Source organism: Abrus precatorius, unplaced genomic scaffold (assembly GCF_003935025.1).
Source record: "Abrus precatorius isolate BTA unplaced genomic scaffold, Abrus_2018 Scaffold11, whole genome shotgun sequence".
Classification (NCBI taxonomy): domain Eukaryota; kingdom Viridiplantae; phylum Streptophyta; class Magnoliopsida; order Fabales; family Fabaceae; genus Abrus; species Abrus precatorius.
The window spans coordinates 22,267,416-22,285,468 of NW_020874303.1; the positions used below are offsets into that span (position 1 = coordinate 22,267,416).

General features: G+C 30.9%; 1 protein-coding gene across 1 annotated transcript; it reads left to right on the forward strand.

Annotated features, from left to right (window-relative positions):
- Positions 1–519: 519 nt before the first annotated feature.
- On the forward strand, positions 520–16,855 carry LOC113854823 (MADS-box protein FLOWERING LOCUS C-like). Its single transcript, XM_027486070.1, has 7 exons — positions 520–779; positions 11,370–11,430; positions 12,094–12,158; positions 12,230–12,329; positions 13,335–13,376; positions 15,163–15,204; positions 16,674–16,855. Exons 1-7 carry the CDS (start codon positions 595–597, stop codon positions 16,776–16,778), a joined length of 600 nt encoding a protein of 199 aa, XP_027341871.1. The 5' UTR covers positions 520–594; the 3' UTR covers positions 16,779–16,855.
- The last annotated feature ends 1,198 nt before the right edge of the window (positions 16,856–18,053 follow it).

The following is an 18,053-nucleotide window of genomic DNA, read 5'->3' on the forward strand; positions in this document are numbered from 1 at the left end:
TTAAAATGAACAATAATTTTAAAAAAATTTGAATGATATATAGTATGAGACAAATGTAATAATTATTAAAATTCTAACTCTAAAGGAGTAATTTTACACTATAAAAAAAAGGGAATAATTTTAGAAATTATTAGTTTGATGAGTATTTTCATTTTTTCACTATTAATTCGAGCTTTGACACGTTAGATGGACTTTTATCCCGTTATCGTTACGAGTGAAAGGCGTTGCGGCATTCAGTAATGAATGTTAGTGGATATTTCAAAACAACTAAAAGGATATTAGTGGATCATGAATACTGAGGATGATTGTATAATCGGTAAAAGTCAATTAAATTTTTTCAAGAGACTTTCAATTATAAAATAAACTAATTAAATTCGTATATTTTGAAATCTATTATTTCTAAAAATTCGTTAGTCATTAAAATAAATTAATATAAAAATTGGTTAATACGTGTCAATTCGTGAATGAACCCGAAAAGCCTATAAGAACAAGATTTTTTTGCTGCTAAACCGTAACGTAACGGCGAGAAAATCGGAGAAAGGAAAAGAGAGAAATCCTCACAGAAATCAAGCTAGGGTTTTGGCGCGAAGAAGAATGGGCAAGAAGAAGGTGGAGATGAAGCGAATCGAGGACAAAAGCACTCGTCAAGTAACGTTTTCGAAGAGGCGCAACGGATTGATGAAGAAGGCTCGCGAGTTATCCATTCTCTGCGACGCCAAAGTGGCTCTCGTCATATTCTCCAGCACCGGGAAGCTCTTCGAGCTTTGCAACGGTGACAGGTACACGCAGATCGTACATCACCGTATATTTGCATTTTATGGATTTGCACTGTACTTGACTTGTTCTGAGGGATAGTAATAACTGGCCAACCTCCTAAGCTCGCGTCACATTGCACAGAAAATTAATTTTGTTTTTTGCCATTTTTGTACTTGAATGGCTTGCTTTGCGTTAGGTGCTAACTAAAAAAGGAATGGATTAACTAGTTAAGTATGGGAATAGTTAACAGCTATCCTCTAGTGGAGGCATGTCGATTCACTGTTTGCAAAGCTGTAGATACGGATGAGAGATCCTTTTCATAAAAGGATGAGTTTTTAGACCGGTCTGCTGGCCACTGTTGCTGTCGTAGAACGTGGATTTGATAGAATATGCACGTTACTGCTCTTAAGCTTGGCGCGTGGTAGGTTTGTCAGAATAAACTATAAAAGATTTTTATTTTAATATATACACTTAAAGAAAACTGCAGACGCTTTATTAGTGATACTTTGTCTTATACGCCATCCTTATCTTTGCGCGGGATTTGAAAATTGAATGTAAAGGTATTTGCAGTGGTGCTCAGGTCTTTAGCAGCTAGGGATGATTTCTTTTAAAATATATGTTTGAAAAGTGACTTTCGATGAGGTAGATACGAGTATTCTCTCAACCAAGCTTAAATGATATATCATGTACCGTTTACAAACTTTTATGCTTATGCTTATCATGTACTCTCTCTCTCTCTCTCTCTCTCTCTCTCTCTCTCTCTATCTCTATTTTCTGTGAAACAAATATAATGACCATTTTGCAATGGGAGCCATTCATCATGTCAACTTCTGATATTGTCCTCATTGCCAAACTATCCAATAGCCACGCTTCTGAAGGATCTATTTAGCTTCGGGTACTCTCCGAGTGTAACTTGTTTATAGCCCGATAGAGCATGTAAAAAATCAACTCTAGGTAATATCTTGCTTAAAAACACCTTGACATGAGAAACTTTAGGCAAGTAATAATGCACTACCCTTGTTTGACCAATAAGGTAAGACGTCAAAGTTTCTGAAATTGACTCCACCGTTCCACTTGGATTTATCTCGACTCAACCAATGAGTTATTTTCGCTTTTTTAACTTTCTTGCCAAAATCTACTGATCATTTTTTCTCTGTTTACACAAAAACCTTGAGGTAAGAGGAATCATCCCCACATCTTATGATGGCTCAGTAAATTGAATAGGAAATCCCGTAGACAAATGAAATTCTTCAAGAAAACGACATTCAACACTGCCATAGGCTTCGACCATATCCAATTTTAGACCAAAATATCGTGCTTTTCCCCGTAGATTTTTTTCTCATAAAATGAAAAGATTGCATTCAGTGAGAACAAGTCAGTAATGAGCCAACAATATTCTATTTATAATCATCTTGGTTACAAATTCAATAAGCATATTACGTGAGGTAACCGGCCTAAAATCCTTAGTCTAAAATGCCAACAATAAAGATGTTAACGTTATTGACAAGGGATGGGTTCGCACGACTATTCAACATATTAACAGGTACAAGATCTATAATATCATTACCAATGGACTTCTAATATCTTTGGTAAAAGAAAGTTTATAAGCTATCAAGTCTGGGAGCTGAGAATAAATGAAGATTTAGTATGATGTCCTTTAGGGACAAGTATGCACGCAGAAATATTTGCAATAGTACGTCAGATTTCTACTCATGATATGCGTACATCAGATTGTTTAGATATCGAAGTCATGCTTTTTAGTTTGTAGAATTATATACGTATCGGTGGTTCTAATCCTAAACCCTTATTATTTGTACCTTTAATTTCTAATCATGATAATCTATCGATGCAAGATGTGCAAATTTTGTATCATAGAATGTTTTTCTAAAGATTAATGATACTAATACAAAAAATATAATATATTATAGTGATTTTATGCATGTCAGTTCCATGAAGGCAGGTCTTTAGAACTTCGATGTGAAAAGGAAGTGTTGCACTTCAAATTTCAATTATGTGTTACTGCATCCTTCTTTGAATATATCAACGAATCAAAATTAGTTCTTTCTAAAATTCAAGATGCAAGTAAAACAAAACAATTTGTAAGAAAGATGTGCTTGTTTATTTGTATTTTAATAATATTTTCTAGCCACATCCCATTTTCTGACTAGAGTACCCTGCCTGATATGTATCAGTCATAAATCATCATGGTTTTTGGAATACTGGTGTTTTATTACATTTACCACATTTGCAATCTCCTTTGCGTTTTTCATTCAAACTTCCTAGGTGATTTAATATCCAAATTTACCCGCTGTCCTACTTGTTTTGTAGAGCTCGGTCCTTCCTTTGCTTGGTGACTCTCAAGGTAACATAAATTGATTTGCATCCTTTCATTGCTCTAGCCGACTTAAGGAAGGGCTTGGTATTTTCATTTTGGGTGACCCTCCCCCCTTTATTTCGTTTCATCATTCAAAACGATTGAGAGTACCAACTGTAGGCTTTTACAGTTTTCCTATAACCTGGTCTTAGGCGCCCATTGAGGATGGCTCTAGAATTTCTCCAAGTACTGTCTTGGAGCTAATGACAGCAAACTTCATTTCAAAATCATTGTAGTTAAGCGAGCAAATAGTTTCATTTTGGTATTGAAGTAGGATATTTGGATTATAAACGGGAGAGTTTCTTTGATTTTAAGCTTTACATCCCTAAGATCTTAGTGGGTCGATTGAAACACACAATTTTCTCTTTGAACAATTTTGATGCTAGTCCTTTCAAGAAAAGCTCGAGCTTAACACCAAATTCATTTAAGGCATTGTTGGTTCCAAATTACTATTAATCTAGGTCAGTTATCAGTATAGTATAACCAGATATATAAGCCCAACAACTCAATACGATCACAAATATCCGCAAATTGAATCTTACTCCTATGTTCTCTTAGCTTGTTACGATAAACTCATTTAATAACCAAAATAAAATAAAATAAAATAAAAGAGAACATCTTAAGAAATGATGCACAACCAGAAAAATGATTCTAATATGAGGTGACCACGGGCTAAGAAACACGTTCAATGAAAATATCTTAGCAAGCAATTTTATATCAATTTCTTTTAACATTTGTTCAAGGACTCAATAAAAATTTATATATAATAAGTTTTTATTAAAAATTAATATACTGATAATATTAAATACTATAATTTTTAATAAAAATAATTAACTATTTTTTTACTTTTTATTATATGACATTGGACACACATTTTAAAAAAAAATCCGATTTTGTATTAGTTAAGACTTATACTCCACTCTACCAAGTTCATTAAAAGCATTATCAATAATAGCATTAAATTTAAATTGAAGAGACTCAATCTTGAAAAATACACTTGAAAAATGAAAAATTAATCTGACTTAAGCCAGCAAACAGAGGGAAGTAAGAAGCAAGAAAAAGCCAGTCAGTAAAACAGAAGAAAGGAAAGTCAAACAAGAGCTAAATATTAAGCTAGCATCTAAATAATAAGGTTCATTAATGGTTGTATGTCTAAAATGTCCCATAAAAATTATAGTTTTGTGGACTTTTAATCTCTAATATGGTTTTGGGAAGCATAGATATTATAAACTAGTTGTTCCAATAACTTAAATTGTCAAGCAAAAATACCAGTAATACTATATATATATATATATACCTGTTATAATTTTTTACTTTTATATTTTATTTAGGCTGTATTAAATATTTACCAAGTTCTTGATATATGATGGTTGATAACAAATTTAATTATATGTGCTTAGTTCCTTCATGAAAAGATGAAGTTTTTAATAGTGATCTTTTCTTGGATGAAATGATAATCAGTTTATATGTGATCTGTTCTTTCATGAAACATTAGATTATAGGAGGGATGTAAGACAGATTGTCACATTCTAGCTTCATAGGGCTAATCTTACAAAATTGTTACTCCTAAAATAAATGTTTCAACCACAAGAGCTCACAGGTGACATGAGCCATAGCTATATTCAGCCTTCACACTTGACCTGACAACATTTTTCTTTCTACTTTTTCTTGAGATAAAATTACCTCCCATAAAAATACAGTATCCTGAAATGGATTGTATATCACTTGTATCTTTAGCCCAGTCAACATTCGAGTATGTAATTATAATAGCATTGTGCCTTCTATCAGTATAAACAAGTCTATTTCCAGGCGATCCTTAATTTGATGTAACTAAGAAAAATGCACGGAGAGTTTAAACGAGTCTCTATCAGTGTATGCGAGTAATTTCTAGGTGATCCTGAATTGGATTGTCAATCACTTACATGACCTATTATACGGAGAGTTTACGAACTGACTTACGACGCTAATTGAAAAGGATATATTTGACCATGTCATGGCGAGATAATTATTTTTTTAGTAGCCTCTAGTATCTTCCTAGGTTTGGATAGGGCTCCCTTGATTGGGCAAGAGTTTCACATCTGAATTCTAAGGAGTGTCAATTAGGCTACAATCTAGAAGTCATGTCTTCACCAGGAGTTCAAAGGCTTACTTCCTCTAAGAAATAGCAACTATTGACTTTGATTGAGTCACTTTGATCCTAGGAAAATAATGGAACGGCCAAATATTTAGTTTGAAAATGCTAAAATAAGTGTTTGTTTAAGAGCAATAATGCCTTTTGATCTTCACCTATAATTCTAATATCATTCATATAAACTATCAAAGAAAATATAGTGGTTTGTTTCATAATGGATCATTTCAAATTGTCGAACGACTTTGTTGAATTATCAAAATCAAGTTTGAGGAGACTATTTTAGTCCATATAAGAATCTATTCAATTTGCAAACAAAACCGGACTCTCCCTGAATAAGCCTGGGAGGTTGCTCAACGTAGATTTCCTCTTTCAATCTCTACATAAAAAGGTATTATTAGAGGACATTTGGAAAAGCTTATAATAATCTTATAAAACATTTTATAACTTTTGTAAGTTATTTTTATTTATTTTAATAAAAAAATTTATAACTTAATAAAATAAGTTATTTTTAATTTATTAATTTTCATGGTTAAAATTTTAGCATGAGTTTTCATGTAAAAAAGTTTATTAAATAAGCACTTAATTAAATTGTGTATTCAAACTTTATGTCTAACTAAAATAAGTGTCAATGTTTCATGGCAGTCACAACTAAAAAGAGACAAACCGACCCCACCTTTTCAACTAAAATAAGTGTCAATGTAGTGTTGCAATTCACATCATAGACTTTTGTATATCCTTCCGCCACAAGACATTGGTCCACCCTTCCATCAAAGTCAATCTTATATTATATAGACCGATTTGCAACAAACAATAAATTTTTCAGAGGGAGGTGCGCTTCTAAGTATGGTTAGATTCTCCAACTTATGTCCTGTCTCTCATTTCCTATCACTACCTCGGGCGATATAATGCTCAAACAAATGCACATTAAGAGAAAGAGACGAGCAATGCAATGGTAAATAAATTATAACTGCCTTGATCATTAGTGGTAGAGGAATTCGGAACGTGTAACAAAATTGAAGCAGAAGTTGAATCACTGGGATCCACAGTAGAAATAATATTAGGTATAATAGAATACGACCTTCGTTTGTACATGATGCTAAAATGACATAAAAGTAGGACTAGGCACATATGGTACTAGAGAAGTATTTTCCACCTCTTGATTTATAGACATTTTGTCTGTGCATAAAGTCACATTAATTTCATTGATGTCCTGTCATAAAAAATCATACCATTTAATGTATAGTCACACATTTATACTTTGTATTTTATATGAAGAGTCAACTTTATTCTAATTTGTTCTCTTATGAATAGACATATTACTTCAATTGTATTTGTTATAATCACATTCTCTTACTCGATGCTTCTTCATGTAAAGTCATGTCCTTCAATTCACATATTTATGTAAAGCATTTAACTTCGAGACTGAACCAATAGAGCTCTTATGGAGAAATACAATTCTTCATGTTTTGCAAATTGTCTCACATTTGACTCTTTAATAATTTTTCTTTGATAATAATAGTAATTAAAAAGCGAAGCTTGGTTTTCATTATTGACGGTGTCTCTTCTTCTTCCGTTTCTAATTTACATAAAAACCAACAGAAATATGTGTTGAAATTACAAGTAGTGGCCATAGTCATTGGTTGTAGGTTTATATTTTTGATTTTATTTATCGTTTGGACTTTCACTCCCTTTCTTGAGTCTTAGAGGTCACAGATCTATATCATTTACTTGAATATTTCTCATTGAACCTTTTTAAGGGGCCTTAAGTCTTAGGTCATATACTTTTCCTCAAATCAACAATGAGTTGTGAAACGATATGGGTTTTAATTGTATGTTAAAGTTATGAATGTGTTCATCCAAGTCTTGAGTTGTAGGAGAATGAGTTGGTATTATTGTGGAATTGTGCTTGCCAGTTGCTACTGTATTATAATGCCTAAAGCAAATTGAACTTTTGCATTCATAGTTTATATTTCCTTACATTTCTTCTTTGTCCATCCAAAGCAGGACTTTTTGTTTCCACTTCTCCATTTTCCAATAACTTCTAATAAGAATATGAAAAAAAAAAAAAAACATAAAGTTTCCTATATTTGAGTTGAAGTCTAACTCAATTTTAAAAATTAGCTCATAAAGATAACATTGTTTTAACCTTTTTAAGTTTTTATTAAATTAAAGTAATTTTTACTTTACGAGCTACCTTTTAAATTTAGTTAGAATTTATTCACATCTTTAACATGACCTGATAAAAGTTTAGAAAGGTTAAGCCATCTTCAGATTATGAGTTAATTTTTTAAGTTGAGTTAGATCTTTAAGTTTAAATTTAAGATGATATTATAGTCTATAGCATAATAGTCAATGTTTGATAGTGGCGTGAAATGACTGACTCAAAAAATGCTATAGCAGGATGATTGCTATGATTACTATTCTGAAGACAATTAAAATAGAAAAAATAAAAATTAAAGAGTGGTCAGTCATTAAACAAAACTCTAATGTAGATGATCTTATCAAAAAATGTTTCACTATCATAAAAAAATATTTACATTTTGTCAAAAATAGCTTAGACTTCAGTAGACATGAAAAAGACAATCAAAAAACATTTCTGTTTACATTAGAAATAAGTTGAGTTTCGTCAAATACAGAAAAGATGACTAGAACTTGGTTGAAAATAGTGACTTACATTTAGAAAGTGACACCAGTGAGGTTGAAGCAAGAGAATGAGAGAAACACGTTGCGATATAAAGGGAGGTTTGTTCTTCACTTGTAAAAATAGAAAAACACTTTGACGATATAAAAGGGGGCAAAATTCTAAAATTGTCCTCTTTAAAAAGTATTCCAACTTTCTATAAGGGATGGCAAACTTACCCTTCTACCCTTGTTTGGCATACCGGCCGCACTGACTGAGATTTTTCCCTTTCATGACCGCGAATTGCAGCACAACAGCCGCTATACTAAACTATAATGCGACGGCTCCAAGATTGTGGCAGGGTGTCACTTTGCTCTCCTCCTCAACGATTGTTCTCGCTATAGACTGCTATGGTATATAGTAGACCCTACATTGGGTCATCCTTGAATAAAAAGAAAAATGAGTCCATGAATTCACTACAACCAAAAAATACATTAGAAAGCACTTATGTATTGTTTTTTAAATCACTCTAATAAACATTACTATTCTAAGTGGATATCACTTATAGAGTAGTTCATATAATCGCTATTGTATTCAAAGTATGAGTATGAATTTTAAAATTTAAATTTTTTTTAAATTTTTATTATAAACTAAAATTAATTTATTATTATGTTTAAATTTAAATTTGTAGCCTAACGTTTGAAATTTTTTTATTTTTATCATAAATCAAAATTGATTCCTTGTCTTGTGCATTAAAATTCAAGTTTGTGTATTGTGTTAACTAAAAAATTTATATCTACATAAACCAAGCACTGGTAAGCAAAAAAAATAAATAAATAAATTGATAAAATGTTTCAATATTAATAAAGAGAAAAAGAAAGAAGAAAAAACTATGAGAAAGGTACCTACTGATATGAAATAATCCAACTTTATTAACACATAGAAAATGAAGAAGACGAGGATAAACTATAAATGTGAAAAAACTAACTTTGTTAGTGTAGAAAAAACAAAAAAATTTACAATGTGTGAATTGAGTGTGCTTCATTTATAAGATAAAAGTTTTTAAGCATTTTAAAATTTTAATTTGTGAAAGTGGTGCATAACTCTTCTTTAAAAGTATCTCTAGAGAGCATTTAACAGTTAACAAATAATCATTTTCCGTGACTTTAAAATGCGGTTAATAAGAGAAGCATTCTACAAAATCTTTCTTAGATAACTGCTCTTCAAGTTATTTTTCCAATGCAAAATTAGGATGTCTAATCTTTAGCATAAGAGAGTGTTTTAAAGTTCCGTATCAACTACAAATATAGTGAAATAAGAGCTTATAAATATTAAAACAATTCTTACCTTCCAAGCTAGATTTTGGGATTATATTAGGCCTAAGTTCAAATTTAAGATCCTTCTTTTAAGAGAGTTAAAATGTCGATCCTATCATCAAACTTTGTTAAAATGCAGGAAGGAATTCATTAATTGAAGCACATAGCAATAAGGTGTATAAGGAGTTATGGTTTACATTTTGGCACATAGTACTCAATCACGGATAGCAGTGTAGAGTGGCCGACTTCAAAAACGCTATAGACAACCAGGAAAGGGTGGAGGAGCAGCCATTGCTTGTACTTTAAGCTTTGAAATTTGAAACAGAATAGAACAGGAGAATCAAAATTGAGAAAGAAATGAAAAACGGAGAAGAAAAAATAGAAAAAAAATGTTCAGTTGCTAAAAGATGTGCAGTTCACACTAGAAAAGTTAGAAGATAACCGGAAAGTGTCTGGGTGACGTCGTCAGAAACTTCGCTGACCTTGAAGAAGACGACCAAAGATGAAGTAAATGACTCAAACGAATCTGGGTCATGTTGGTGGCTTAACCAGAGATGAAAAAGATGATTAGAGAAAGTCCTTTTCCTGTTAAAAGCCTCGCTAGAAATGAAAGTCATACTCGAGGGGTGGAAACAGAAAGAACAAAGATGATAGTTGAGAGGTTAGGATTGCCAGAGGGAGGGAGAAGATTCAGAAAATAAAAGGACAAAATCTCAAGATTGTCCCCCTTAAAAGCCCCCAACTTAAAAAAATATAAGACAAATTTAGAATATTTAGAAAGGAGAGGATAGCGGCCGCGAACCACTGTTTGCAAAACTGAACCACTACACTACGGGTCGCCATGGCGGTGTACCACTCTGCTTAGATTGCGCTTGCGGCCACTATTGATAACTATGGTCTTTGGCATCACCATGGTATTTTGGAATGCTTTGTTTATATGGCTTTGCAATGAATGCATGCGTTTATTAAAATTATGAACTAGTTAATCTTATTATATTTTTATCTGTTACTTATCTGAGTTTTTTATTCGACCGCTTGACCCTTCGATTTGACTGTTGACCTCCTATCCAACATATAGAACTGAGGTTATGAGTTTAACTGTCTAACAGATTTAGATCCTCTGGAGTTCAGAGGTAACTGCACCGCTCTGCAGTTGTAATCCCTCAGTACAAGTTTACAGAAATTTATATTTGTAATTTTTCTATTGCATGTTAACTTATTTTAACAAGAGCTTAGCCTGGGATCCTTTGCAGTTATTTTTTACTACAAAATTGTTCGATGTGAATTTGGAATAGACAAGAACTGGACGGTAACCTTAATAGCTAGGTTGAAAACGTTGGGAAGGTGAGCACAACCATTAATGTGTGCTGGAAATGAGCATGACAACAATAGTTGGAGGATTGTAAGTGGCCAAAGTTAGTGCATATCCAACACGAAAGAGAAATTAATGCACTGTGGAAGGAGTTGCAAATCATTTCGGCCACAAAAGTAATGATAGATTAGGTTATGGAAGATGGAATCACTAAGACAAGATGTTGAAACTACGAGGACCAAATGAGAAAGACAATAGGGTATATATGATGTGATAGATATGTATATAGTGTAATAGAACTTATATAAATCTTGTCCAACAAAATTATTAACATAACATGACTCGTAAATATGATTAACTCTAACATCCATTCTAATAGCTACATTTAAACAACTATCTTATTGTCGATTAAGTGGTTTTAGCTACCATGAATTAAAACTCTTAATTCTTAAAAGACTGCGTAGGTGTAATCTCCCTTGGTCAGTATTGAAGAACTTATAAAAGTAATTTATAATTTTTATAATTTACTCAAATAAGCTATTTTCAGTTTTTCCTTAAATTATAAAAATTTATTGAATATATGTTTTATTAAGTTACTATCCAAGCTTGAAATGAGATATGCTATCCTTCCCTAAAATTTTTTCCAGGAAAAAAACCGTTCTTATCGTTTTTATTCATCCCCTATTTGTATGCATACCAGCAATCTGACTACATGTTACGTGAAAAACTTCTCTGACACGAAAAGGACCTGTTAATCAACTTCTTGCACTGAAATCTATCAATTATCATTTATTTTTTTCATTATTTAGTTATTTCAGTATATTAGAAAGTAAATTTCATGAATTCAATGTTTGGCTCAGTTTGACCAAGGTCCTCCAGCGATACTGGGATTGTTTAGAAGCAAGCGACGCAGCCTCAAAGGTATGGAGCTTCTTATGCATGATAGATAACAAAGGATGAAAATTTCACCGTAGCTGCCATAAGAACATTTAGAAAGTTATTTATGTAAACATATATGAACTGAAATATCTCATGCCAGCTGCAAGGATGACGAGAACACTTAATATTGTCAAGGTATCATATATATATAAAGTGGCTACTTGGGAACTAAATTAATTAGGTAGGAGAATTTCAATATAAAACTACGATGGACTGGGAAGCTTGGCCCTATTGTCGATGTTATGGTTCTTGATGTTACTATAATATAAAGGTGAAGTTCAGTACAGTGGAAGATACAAACTTGCAATATCAGAGTTATTTGTTGCGAATGCGCTTTTCTGTGAACAATCTGTTATTTATTAATGGTTGTGTTTTTTATTTTTTTTTAATTTTGTTTTCTTCTTTCTTGTCAATTGAAAATATTTTTATTGTGCTTAGCTCCGTTGAACTTGTATTTTTAAGTTCTTTTCAGTCTTAATGTGGCTGATCAGAAAAAGAAAGTTTAGGGTTTAGAGGCATTATTTGAAGTGATACCTAAAATATTGTTGTTTTAGGGTCATTATTTGAAGTGAAAAGGTAGAACTGATGCTTAGAAAAACAGATCACTAACGAGATTATTTTAATTAATTTTTGTTTTGTTGGTAGCCGGAACTCCTATTTGAAATTGCGGATATCTGGTCTGGTGCAGCGTTTTCTCAATTGGTCAAAAGGTGATCCTTTGCATTCCTCTTCCTGCAACGTTAAGGTATGAACGAGTCACCGAATATGAATTTTATTGCAGGCACTTTGGTGTTTCTGAACCTGAGCATTTGAGTGTGACTGAACTTATGGAACTAGAGAAACTGATTCACACTGCACTTTCGCAAATCAGATCAGCAAAGGTTTTACACTCTATTCAGTGAAAGAACTTCAATTCTTTAAGTAAAAAATACAACATTCAGATTTGACTGTGAAAATGAAAAGGCTGTTGTTCCAAGAATTTTACGCTAGCATATCATATTTATGCTCTGGGATTTGGTTCCTGAAAACGAAAGAAGCACTATTTTAAGAATAGCAAAGAATATTTGAATTTGAACATTCATTAATTAAAAAGTTCTGTAATATTTACTGAAATTTTGAGGATTGATCAAAATTTCTAGGTGACAATTTTGTCAGTATTTTAAGGTACTGTTAAAAGACAAAATCTTGTTTGGACCTCTACCTGATAATTTAAGCATGTGCAAAAGTTAGTCCAGTATACTATTATAGCTTTTATGACCAAATAAGACAATGTAAGTCAACCGATGCGGGGGGAGGGGTGAATGCAAGATGTACTTTAATCTCCCCTCGGAGTTCTTTCCAAGTTTTTATCTACAGTCTTAACTAGTTTAGGACAAGAAGGGTGCATGTTAGAGATATCATGACTTTCTTGTATAAATTGAGGCTTCTCTTAGTATATTTGTCAAAAAAGAGCTACCCTCATTTGACCTGACAAAAACATTTTAGCCTACATATTTCATCGTTTTTGGGTCAGGCTAACTCACCTTAGTATACTTGTCAAAAACGACCTACCTCATTTTTGTCTTTTCTTTGTTGACCAACCCATCTAGGACACGAATAATCTTCAAGCCTATATTAATAATTTATGTTAGCTGTGAAAGACCAAGCGCAATCCTCTTTTATCTGGACTCGGAACCGACTGTAAGTTCACAGGCGCAATTGTCTCTAACTAGATGATGAAATATAACAGAGTGTCCCCATTTTTTTGCATGATCAATCTGTGGTTTAACAGTTTGCTAAATTTTCTTTTGCTGTTAATTAAAGGTCTATTTGAAAAAAAATCTATTCTCTCTTCATCTGCTAAAGTATATCAGATGACCCTTCTAATTCAGTAATTTTTTATGCAGGTACGATTGATGATTGAATCTGTGGTGAACCTTAAGAAAAAGGTATGTAATTAGTAAGAGTTTTCCGGTTTATGTATTTTTTTATAACCACTTGATTATATCGATGGATCACACTATCCCTTCAACTAAAAATTTAAGGAAATTAGGTTTGGTTGACTAAATTGGATAGAGTTCATCATCATACTAGCAAATTATGTATGAGAGACGTTTGATATTTCGGTGCTATGCACAACACCTCAAATTTTTTATGTAGACTAATTCAAATTCCTCATATTGAGAATGGCAATTGAAAGTTATTCAAAATGTAATTGAAATTCCGAATGAAACATTAAATTTCTAGGCACCTTATATTCATACAAGTGAGTGACGCTAACTTGAATCACCTTATATTCATACTGCACATACTGCATCTTACAGAACTCTAATAAATTTAATAGACAAACTTTTATATAAAATTAATTTTATCCATCCTAAACTGATTTAGTAACATGTTTGATTCTTTCGGGAGAAGTTTTGGGGGTATATAAAATGTCAAACTTGAAATGGCTTGTCTATTATCAATTTTCGAGAATACTACTGTCTCTCATTTCTTAGGAATTCATTTTAACGTTGAAGATGAAAGTAAATGTATAATTTGACTAAACCTTTTATATAAGCATGATATAAAAACCACATTAGTAAAAAATGTTGAGTGGAAATTATAATTAAAAATAATTCCAGACTTAATGTTTTAAAATATTAAATTAAATTTAAGCTCAATAGAATAATTACCATGAAAAATGTCTCGATTTCATTTTGTACACCTCTTACCATAACAGAGAAACTTAACCCAACATAAGTGAATATGTGGGTTTTGGTCCATATGGCCTCAATAAAATGTTTCTTATGAAAGATGACCAAAGTGCCAGAGGCTTAGAGTTGTTCAATACCTAAGTCGACTTTTCAATTCGACTCAAGTAGCAGACTTTGTTCCGCAAGAAGCTTTTTCCTTCTTGTTTTTTATTTCCTGACCTAGCATTCCTAACATAACCTTTAAAGTTTCTGAAAGAGAAATGGATTCTTAAAATATACTTACAATTTGAAATGATTGCAGATTATGTATCATGTTAGATGAATGAAATCGTTTCTTTCAACTGTGTTATTAAGTACTTTCAAGTTATAGCTTAGTTTGAGTTACAAAACGTTCTAACAGTGGTTTATTTTCAATTTGCATCATGTCCATTTCTCTAAACGGAGAAAGAGAGATTTTTAGGACAGAACTTAGGTTAGTTGCATATGTACTGTTGATGTTATTTTCTAATTAAAATTAAAATTTTACTTTACTAATCTGCATAATAAAGGTCAATATTAAAAGTCAGCTCATATTGTCAAAATAAATTTAATTTTAATTAACAAACATTACTAACAATATTCATTGTATTTATTTAAGTTTTTTATTTTTTTATATTTTTTCTCAATAAAAATATATTATTTTTGACATCTAAATATTTAGTCTTAAGAGTTGGAGTTAACAAAATACTTTTAAAAAAGTAGAAATAGATAACATGTGAGAAGAGATCAAAGAAATATACCAAAACCATATAATGAGAAGAGATAAAAGTACACTAACATGTTCCTTTGTTAGATATAGTAAGTTAAATGGCCTAAATCATATACCATGGATAAATGAGAAGAACCATTTTATCTGTTTCCGCACATTCATATGCAATTATGTAATTGTACTTTTTCTTCACTATCTAAATATAGAACTAGATTCAGAATGATCAACCATGGATAAATGTTCAATTATGGTTTATTAAACATGTTAGCATTTTTTTGCTGCTTCCAGGAACATATCTTGAGCAAAGAAAATGAGCTTCTGGAGAAACAGGTAAAGATGTAATTTTTGAAGTCATGAGCTTTAAAGTTATATGCTAATATCTTGCATTCTAAATAACACAAAAGTACTGATGGAAGAGGAATATCCTGCAATATCATTATATTTTACTTAATTCTTAAACTGAGAATAGGGCGGTTAACAGGAGGGTTAGGTTGGGCCTAAAAGGTAAAAAAACCTAAATCGATTAAAATTGAACAAGTTAAGATAGGTTTAGTTGATTTTAAATTGGTACCTTGAATTGAACTAATCGGTTAAGGAACAAGTTAGATCAGGTTAAGAATTGAATCTTTAAAAAAATATACATTCAATTTTATTTATAATAATAATAATAATAAATCAGGTCATTGAATAAGGTCGAAGGATGGCAATTCCAACACTCGATTCAAACTGATCGAGTCTAACATTTTTCAAATCAATTTAACCAGAATAAATGATGGGACTCGTACTTAAAATCATAGAAATTCTTAAATTATCATTTCCAGAGCAGAGGAAGGACGGATAGCATGTATACTTATTAATTTGTTTTAGTCGGGACTTGCATTTCAAGTTTTGGGATCTACTTTAAATTGGTTGATTTATGCTCTTCTTTTATAAAAAAAAATTAATGTTAGTAGTCTATTTTTAAATTTGGGCCTTTTATTTTATTTTTATATTTTTGGATTTGGACTTCCATGTCATACTTCAAATTTTTAGTTTGAGATTGTACTTCTTACTTTGGACACTTATTTTAAGTTTGTTTTTTAAAGTATGAACTTGTGCTCTTTTAAAAAAGAAAACTAATATCATGTTTTTTTCTTGATTTTTTTAAAATGTTGGCTTTTTATTTTTTAATCTAAACTTTGATATCATATGTGAATTTTTAATTTGATCCAATCCAAGAGTTTGAGGAAAAATCTATACTTTTTTGAGTGACATAAAAAACTTGACTTATTTTTTTAAAAATGTTTTAGACAGTTTTAGAGTTATGATCTTTTTTATTTATATATTTTTTAATTTGTTGTTAACTTATTAATATATGACTTTATTATCTTAATATGCAAAAAAAAAAAAAAAAAACTAATTACACACAACTCATTTGTTATTGGAGATACAAACGAACCAAGAAAATGTATAAACATCCGAGTTGGATGACTTTCAGATATCATATTAAATTTAAGTGGAACTATGAGTTAAGGGGTCATTAATAGTTTAACCAATGAATTATTATTCAAATCAATTGAAACATATATATTATGTATATTATAAATATAATAGGGACATTGTTATTAACATGTAATTGTGAAGAAATAGTCAACGTTACTTGAGTTAATCTTCAATTTATAACAGTAGATCTAATAATCAAATCACCCGTAGTTATCTGACAAGTCAATTCACAGCTAAAATCAGCCTATTCGAGCTGAATCTTTGGATAAAACTGTAAAGATAATCTATCTCCAATAACAGTTTTTCACCTGCTCCAGATAGCGGCACAAGAAAAAGCTAGTGACATCGATAAGGCAATTACACGCTCTATGGAAGGTGCTAAAACCGATCCGGTCGTGCATAATCTGTTTCCTGGTCTCTGATGCAGCTAACTTGCACTCAGTCATCAATTTAATGTGTGCATAATGCATGTCATAAGCAACCATGTCATGATAGTTGACCAAAAAGAACCATATCGTGATCTTGCTGCTTGCCTTCTTATATATAGTATCGATGCTGAAAGCTCGGGCGAATCTGAACTTGAGGGAATTCACTGATGTAATCTTTCAATGTGTCATATCACATTCTTAAACTTGATGTTATATCACGAAGGGTTGTAATCGTTAGTTTGCTTCATCGGCTTGTTTGACCTAATTAATATATGGTTTTGTTAAACTTTTAAAGTAAAGTTTATGTATTAAATAATAGTGAAATTTTATTAAAAAATATTTATTATTTTTTTGTATTTTTAATATAATAAACAGTATCTTCTTCTTTTTTTTAATAAATTTAATTTTAAAAGTTGAGATTAATAAAATTGTTAAATGCTAAAACATGGTCTATGGCATATTCCGCAATGACTCCTTAATTAATGATCTCTTTACACGATAGTAGTCGGGTAACACGATATTGTTCTAAAGCCATAAAAATCATTTCCATCTAATTTATAAACTAATGTTAAATTTAAACTTTTTTTTTTGTACGTCAACTTAAATATTATAATTATAAAAGTGATTTTATTATTTTTAAATAAAGATAGTTTCACTTAATATGATACTTAATTTTTTTTTATTGTTTTTAAGTATTGTTCTTAAGGGCCAGTACTTTTTAAAAAAAAGCTGCAACACCTGTAAATGGATTGGGTTCCCTCGTCCATGAAAAGCCCTCCCTCATTTGAAATGCAGTTTTACTCAAGGTACGTATAACGTGGTAAAAAACAGTCTTAGAGAAATACTTTAAATTTAATATTAGTTTAGGAATTAGTTTTTTTTTTATTTTGAAAAAAAAAAAAGCCTTTCCATTCCCTTCCTTGCCAATAACTAGGCAAGTTTGTGAGTAACAACAATGAGAAATTTAATGAAGTTTTAATTTATTTTGTATTTTATACAAAATTATTAAATTATATAAGTATTTAAATTTGACACTTGATATTAATAGATTTTAACAATATATATATATATATATATATATACACACACACAAATGTTAGTAACACATTTTTCATCAATAATTTATTTGTTTAATAAATTAAAGTATGTATTTTACAAATTGTTCACTTATTTAAGGTTATTGACTTTTTTAAAAATATAACAATAAAAAAAGTGTTGAAAAGTATGTTTAAATGAATAAATTATTAGTATTTTTTTAACACATGAACC